Source organism: Oncorhynchus tshawytscha, linkage group LG09 (genome assembly GCF_018296145.1).
Source record: "Oncorhynchus tshawytscha isolate Ot180627B linkage group LG09, Otsh_v2.0, whole genome shotgun sequence".
Lineage (NCBI taxonomy): Eukaryota > Metazoa > Chordata > Actinopteri > Salmoniformes > Salmonidae > Oncorhynchus > Oncorhynchus tshawytscha.
This window is the reverse complement of record NC_056437.1, coordinates 19,297,621-19,305,508: the sequence shown is the minus strand read 5'-3', so window position 1 is coordinate 19,305,508 and position 7,888 is coordinate 19,297,621. Positions and strand designations below refer to the sequence as shown.

Sequence of the window (7,888 nt, the reverse complement as noted above, 5' to 3'; positions counted from 1 at the left end):
ATTTCGTTGTTAACGGGGATCTGGGTCTGGTCGGGTGTCTGTATTTTATCCCTCCCATCCGACTCATTGAAGAAGAACTCTTCATCCAGTTTGAGGTGAGCAATCGCAGTTCTGATGTCCAGAAGCTCTTTTCGGTCATAAGAGACTGTAGCAGCCACATTATGTACAAAACAAGTTACGAACAAAGCAACAAAAAAAAAATATATCCTAGTTGGTTAAGAGCCGATAAGACGGCAGCCTTCCCCTCCGGCGCCGTCACAATTTAAAAAAAATACAAATAAAAGGTGCATGGCCAAGCAATCATATCAGAGAGTACAGGAGGGGCTGAGCATGCCCCCGTGATGAGGATCAGTGTGGTGGAGGTGTTGTTGCCTACCTTCACAACTTGGGGTCGGCCTGACAGGATGTCCAGGACACAGTTGCATAGGGCGGGGTTCAGACCCAGGGCCTTGAGCTTAGTGATGAGCTTGGAGGACACTATAGTGATGAAGGCTGAGTTGTAGTCGATGAACAGCATTTTTACATAGGTATTTCTCTTGTCCAGGTGGGATAGGGCAGTGCAATGGCTATTGCGTCCGTGGATCTCTTGGGTGTCAGGTAAGGTGGAGGTCATATGGTCCTTAACTAGCCTCTCAAAGCACTTCATGATGCAGTGCTTTGAGAGCGATAGTCATTTACTTCAGTTACCTTCGCTTTCCTGGGTAGAGAAACAATTGTGTATATCTTGAAGCAATTGGGGACAACAGACTGGGATATGGAGAGTTTGAATTTGTCCATAAACACTTCAGCCAGCTGGTCTGCACATGTTTACGGGCATATTGGCAGGGTTACATATATCAAGGAACCACCTGGAATTGTACCTTCGAGGGATGACTCTACCCCTGCATATGATTTCCAATTTCCACTACTTATTGCCTGGCCTTGCAGCATTGATGTCCATAGACTACCTATACTTGAGTTCATATTTTAGCAGAGGGCTCATTGTGCACTGAGTAGGCCTCAATAGAGAGTAGTCTGAAGGTAAGAAATGAAAGAGCACACAGGTAGACCTGGCCAGACTCACATCACCTCTTCCTCCTGGGGAATAGTGAGGCATGCTTGCCAATGAACACAAACCAACTCTCTGGTCACAGCTCTAGACTGGCCCATGGTCTCATCTGCCGTTTACAAACAGTTCAGAGTAGAGGTCACTAAAATGTGCTGATGCAGGTGAAACGATGTATATTTTAGTGAAATCCATATTTGCTATATTTGTATATGCAAATATCATGGGATGATCCTTGAAATATTCTTTAATTGTTTACATTTTTGTTTACAGGCCAACTCTGTAACAATGTGAATGATGTTCAAATGATGTTCTGAAGGAGATTAATCTTCTGTCATATGTTAATATTATTCTAAGAACTTTTTGCATTAGGCTGTGCGCACATCTATGGATTACACATTTAATAGCCTAGTAGCCATTTTCCAGTTTAAGCTGCATGCCATAATAAACTGCAATGGTCAAGTGCACTCACACATACATAGATAGATGGGTGTGGCAGCAATGGGTTCAGATTCCATTTCACCCTTTCAAACCTCTAGACTGCGCAATCTCTAGCCTACTGTAGTTCACCAGTGCGCGATTTTGCTGGACTACATTAGTTGGGACGCAGAGTGTCCTACTAAGAAGATATTTTGGTGATCTTTTAAGAGGATTGGATAAAATGAACTCAATCTGCTTTTAAAACTATATTTATCCACCTGGAAAAGTACATAACTTGCCCACGGACATGGCAAAGGCATACAGTCTGTATGTAGGAATGGTAACAGGTAAGAGACACCGTTCTATGATTAAGTTGAACAACTCTTCAGCCTCACTTTATTTACTCCAGCATTTCCCAAACTTGGTCCCGGGGACCCCAATGGGTGCACGTTTTGTTATTTGCCCTAGTTCTACACAGTTGATTCAAATAATCAAAGCTTGATGATAGTTGATTATTTGAATCAGCTGTGTAGTGCTCAGGCAAAAAACTAAAACGTGCACCCCTTGGGGTCCCGGGAACCAAGTTTGGGAAACGCTGATTTACTCACTGTATCTAAATAGAATTGCCTATAGACTGGTTATTAACTGAATTAGTACTGTTTGATAAACAAAGAACATTGTATTTAATTTTATATGAATATATTTCAGGTATTATTAACATGTTCTTTCTTAACTTTACTAGTTTTCCTTTATTCAAAATATTATGTACGTATTATAGGCCTACTGTAATGTTAAAATTGGATAGGAGGCCTGTGTGGGCTTACAGCAATTGGGTATATGGCTCAGGTCTCTGTTGGCCTCTTTTCACCAGAAGAGACAATACAAACCATGTATATGATATTTATTTGTGCAACTCAGTGAAGTAGAAAGTTGTATGGTTTTTATAACAAAAGATATGCCAACAAAAATGAATGGACTTGTAATGAATACTCAGGGGAAAAGGTGTAGATTCACGCGCAGAGCGCAGCAGGAATTGCGGTTACACGCAGGCAATGGTCAAAGACAGGTAGGCAGTCAAAAAACAAACAATACCTCACAATCATACAAACAGAAAGAACTGAACTAAATAGGGAGCTGATGAGACCAGGTGAGAAATGAACACAGGTGAAATCAATGAACAAAAATGAAAGACAGGGCTACGTTCCAGAACAGAAAGAAAAGATCACAAGGTTGACAAAGAAAAGAAAAGCAGAACCTTACAGGACTGCCCAATTTTGAAATGATTTCCCCTGTCTAGGTACTTTGATTAATCTATCTGTGCTTTAAAGGAGTCTGCAACACTGACTTTAGATACTGGAGTGTAGTGTACTGTTAACTTAATACTCCTATGTACCTGCCTATACTGTGATTGACAGCAACAATTAGCATGCTGGTGTGTCAGATGATCAGCAAATGATCCACCACCCCATAACCCTCTCTCTATTTACAAATAGAGTTCCCCAAGCACATGCCAAGATCACCCAAACCAATAGAATAGACTATTAATAACCACATCTGTTGTTTTCATAGATCACTTATCCCATTCACCACATTTGTATCATGGCTGGGTGTTGTTTTGAATATTATGAAAAACTGACAGTGTTGTTGGATTGAATGCAAAGACTATCTTTAGAAAGGTTATCATGGTGTTCGAAATCCCAGACACCCAAAGCCTGAGCTAGGAGGTATTACTGTCAAATCGTCAATCACATTAAGCTCCATAATCTATTGCACTGCTCTGTGCTTTTCCTTTCAGATTCTAAAACCAATGTTGGTGGAATTGTAAGGATTTGACTTGATGTTTGTGGATTGTGTGACCAGCTCTGTTTGTTTTCTGGTCATAGCTTTGGCCCTGTGTAAATACTCTCTGGCTGAATGGAATACAACTGAGCAGCTGGTGAACAACACTGTGTCCCTCCATCACCAAGGCAACACAAACAACTTCAAAGGTAGATTGTTTTCCCCAGAGAAACATAAACTTATGGAGGGATAATCATGTCATAAAAGTTTGTTTACATTTTTTTTAAATCATCTGACATGCACGTGTTAACATTTTTGAGTCATTTTGACTTTAGAATTAGCCAGGTTTAGAAGAAACTTGTTGGATTAGAAAAGTAATGTGTTTGTGACGTTTGTAAAAAGTCCTTCAAAAACATTCTTATTCTATTCTTATATGTATTCGTGCTCTGTTGTTAAATTGAAGGCCATGCGTCAGGAGTACGTCATTCACAGTCATTCATTCAAACAGTTGGAATATCAAATGCTTCTAAATCTCCACCCGGCCCTGAAGTAACAGGAGGTGGTGTCACCTACCAGCCCCAAAAGAGACCATAGTGCACATTAAAGCCTTCTTGTTACCAGTGACCATGCAGTCATTACCTCCCCTGTGAGTGTTATTGTGAAGTGTACCACCAGCTTGTTATGTGCCCTGGGTTAGGTTCCTCTGATGCAATTTAGACGTGCCTTTTATGGACGTCAGTCTGACATCATGTGTCAGTTGAAGCCACCTTAGTTGGGGCATCCACTGTTCAGGAGTTGTCAGTTGCTGTTTGGTGACAACCCTCACACCTAAAAGGGCTAATCAACTACTGATCATACTATTGTATTTACCCACATGGAGAAGAAGAGTGATGCAGTGATGTGCATTTTATTACGGTGAAGTAGTTCCTGGTTCCCTCTGCCATATACCTCTTATGTTCTGTTGATCAAACAGCAGCAGCATTTCCCAGCTGCTCACTTATCCCGGTGAAGTATAGTGGGATCACTGGCTGCACATACAGCTACTTAACTAAATACCTCGATCAATTTACACCTGTTGCTAGTTTGTAACCAGTTTGGCTACTATTCAATATGGGTCAATTTAATTTTAAAGGCATGCTCTAATGTTTCACACTACAATTGGGTTTTTCTCCCTCTCTGTGATGGGAACGAAGCCTCATTATTATTTTACCGGCCCAAGTTCGCCATGACTCACTGGATGGGAAAAGAGGAGTATGTAATACAACTCTAGGTATCCCTTCTTTACTAACAGTGGCCAAATCAATTATGTTTGACAACAACCAAATTTGGCTGAGAAGGTTGTTTTTTACTCACTTTTCTTTTACTTTGACAACATTTCATTACATATAATTGACACATTATTATCCCACACCAGTCCTGTCCTCGTGGTGACAGTTCAGTTCCTAGTCCTTCCTCAGATCATATTGCCAGGAGCTTATTTATATGACAGGTGATACTGGCCACCCTGTGTCGGATTACTAAGGGAAAACCGGAGCTTCTCACTTCAAACTCATATCTTATTCTACATCACCTTTGCAATGCAATCTTCTTATCAGAAGGATATTATATGGCAAAATAGTTACTCTATAATCCCCCTTTCCCCCATATGTTTCTATTTGCACTCTCCATAGACTCAATAGAAACTGCAACTCAAGCCAAAAAGAGCGGCCATTTCACCAAATGTCCAAAGGAGTTAAGGCAATACTGTATCCATGGGTCGTGTCGCTTTGTAAAGGAACAGAATACTCCTTCATGCAGGTAAATCATCTCACCCGACCCGATCTTTACTGTGGGCCCCAATACTTTATCTGTATATATCCATGGCAGAAGGTCTCAAGCCAAGGACATGCTACATACAACAATCTCTGCCGTAAAAATTTATTAAAAAACATCTTTGTGTCTATTTTGATCATTGTAGCAGAATTATTACAAGTATGAAGTTCAAGTTCCTAATAGAAGTAAAACACTTTTAAAACACTTTGTAAGACAAATCACTTGTTGATCCTAATGATTGTACTAACCTTGTTCACTGTGACCCCCGGGTTATACTTAAATCAAAACAACAAGGCAGATAAATTATTGGTTTAACATGGTCTTACTGCATTTCATCAAGCCTCACAAGCATCATAGAATCACAATCAGCAAGACAAGCTCATTTGGGACAGCTAGTTTTGGAACAGCTAGAATAGCAGATCTGATAGCTCAACATCTGCTTGTTAACTCATAGCCCATGTACTTCAAGTTACTTCTTTGTTTTTCTTTTGGCAACAAGAGATAAAGAGATAGAACCAATAAACAAACTTGTTGTGCATATTTTTATCACAGTGGGTGTATGGTATATTTGCTCTGTTTTAGATGTGAGAGAGGGTACATTGGGTCCAGGTGTGAGTATGTTGATCTGGCCTCGCGTCTAGGTGACAAGAGGCAGATCATCGTAGCCTGTGTGATAGCAGTATTGGTCTTCCTCATACTGCTCATCACATTCATCTGCATCTGTGCACAGTGAGTAAAATACACATTCTTAAAGCATCAAACAGCCAGATTTACTTTATGTTGTAACCTTCCATGTGTGTGTGTGTTTGTGAGAGTTGGACATACAGACTCATCACCTCACAGCCTTGTCATACTAACCCTGGGATGGGATGTAAGGAATCTGTGTGTCCCGTGAATGGAAAATAAATCATGTAACGCTTGTGGCCATGTTATCTTTGGTTTTCATTGGGTTTTATGAACTGTATCTGCTCTGCACTCCCTTCTCATTTTTACCCAAAAGTGAAACAAGAGTGCTAAGCGTCAGTTTAACAAAAGAGTCTTCTGTGCTCAAAAATACATCAGATGCTTAACCGCTGTGATACTGGGAGAATGTATTGGTGAATAACTCAAGTGAGATTCAACACCGATGATACCATACTCACATGATAGAATAAATATCAAACGATGCATTTTAAAATCACAAATCTACTTTCTAATGTTATTTTTCTGTCTCAGTCGACATAAACTTTGCAGACGGAAGAGGGGAAGGAAAGAGGAGACAAGGAATGGAACAGAGAAGCTCAATATGATTATGATGATGAACACAAATGGAATGCATGTAGCTTCATCAGATTCAGTAGAAACCTCAGACACCAATGCAGTATGACTAGGTATGTACTATATGTATGTACAGAGGTATTTGAAGATTTTCTGACTTATGACCTTTGCCATTGTGTCAATACACACAGCATCTCTGCCTGTTTTAACTACAGTTGTATTGTAAAATACAATGGAAAAACAGACTAGTCCTCTTTTGTTGCTGTTGGAAGGTGATATTCCCCAGTTGGATCAAGCCAAGCATCCCATTATAATTCAGCACATCTGAAGAGAGGCCCTGAATGGGAGTAAAACCTAGTGCTTGGCACTGCCTAAGCCAATCTTTGAACACATTGATATATATCAGACAGCCTACATAGCCCATTTTCTGTGTTGGCCAGGCTGGTTGCATGGTGTTTTACGGTCTGAATTTGACTGTAACCGTCAGATCAAAGCAGAGGTACAGCAGGTCCCTCAATGTGCCTGCCTGGCTTTCTCTAAAAAAGGGGATCACGAAAACAGACAGACCTAACAAGACTCAAGGCATTATGATGGATGTGGCACTGTTAAGGTAGTGTTCAGAGGCTGGATATGACCGGGGATGTGCGATCATTTTAAACATGGGCTATCTCCCTTTCACTGCTTTTTTGGTGGCTATACAAAAGCTGCTCTGTAATTGTGTGTTAAAAACACATTTCATTTGTACAGTAACAGCCGTTGCTTCTATCTTTCAGCGACGGGGACTATAAATGCTATTCTCCTGCCGGACGGGATGAGGGCCTTGGTTGTAAGTGCCTCTTGGGAAGAGAGAGAGAGTGCTCTAACAGCACTGTGGATGTTTACTCTTCAGCTGCTTCTCACTGCCAACCACAGTCTACAGTATGGACTGTTCTGTGCAGAAATGTAGGAGAACACAAGAAAGACTGGACCAGCTCCTTTGGAACTCATACAACCTTTATGGTCACCATGTAGATGGATCAATAGAACAGCAACAACTGTGTATTTGGAAAATGTGATAATGTGATAGTTTCTCAGACTCATTTGTGTAAGCAAAATATACAAGGTCATCAAATCACAATAAGTTCAAGTAAAACCATAATTTAGAGGATATTTTGATGGACTCTGGGCTCTGAAGGAGTAGGCCTTTTTATGAACTGTCGTGTAATGTAACCTACTCTTATTTGGGCATGGATTAAATGATTAACATGTATTCAAGCTAAAAGTCCAAGTATGTTTACTCCTGGATGTGATACGTGTCATAATGAGGACTCATGCCATGTAGGCCGCTATGTGGGACAGATTATACTAGGTCTAATACTGGTAAATGATATAACATACTGTTCGTACACTTGAAAAGGTGTGATTTATCAAACAATCCTACCAGCGTCATACGCACACTGGTAGGAGTTAACCATTGATAAATACCAATTGTTCTAATCCTCAGTGTTTGTGCATAACCTTGGCTATTTGCATTTCGAAACACCCCTAATTATCCATATATGGTCAAAATCAGCTCTTTAAAACCTGTGGGGAATA

The 7,888-nt window shown here is 40.4% G+C and overlaps 1 protein-coding gene across 1 annotated transcript; it reads left to right on the top strand.

The window, feature by feature from the left end:
* Positions 1–1,493: 1,493 nt before the first annotated feature.
* LOC112257517 (probetacellulin) lies at positions 1,494–7,562 on the top strand. Its single transcript, XM_024431145.2, has 6 exons — positions 1,494–1,812; positions 3,349–3,453; positions 4,915–5,041; positions 5,639–5,785; positions 6,272–6,426; positions 7,087–7,562. Exons 1-5 carry the CDS (start codon positions 1,773–1,775, stop codon positions 6,420–6,422), a joined length of 570 nt encoding a protein of 189 aa, XP_024286913.1. The 5' UTR covers positions 1,494–1,772; the 3' UTR covers positions 6,423–6,426; positions 7,087–7,562.
* The last annotated feature ends 326 nt before the right edge of the window (positions 7,563–7,888 follow it).

Bases quoted from the DNA above. Each gene is read 5' to 3' on its own strand.
- LOC112257517 (XM_024431145.2), top strand. From the start codon at position 1,773: ATGGCAAAGGCATACAGTCTGTATGTAGGAATGGTAACAG. The intron at 1,813-3,348 runs GTAAGAGACACC...TTCTGGTCATAG, and splicing joins GTATGTAGGAATGGTAACAG to CTTTGGCCCTGTGTAAATAC. The intron at 5,786-6,271 runs GTGAGTAAAATA...TTTCTGTCTCAG, and splicing joins TTCATCTGCATCTGTGCACA to TCGACATAAACTTTGCAGAC.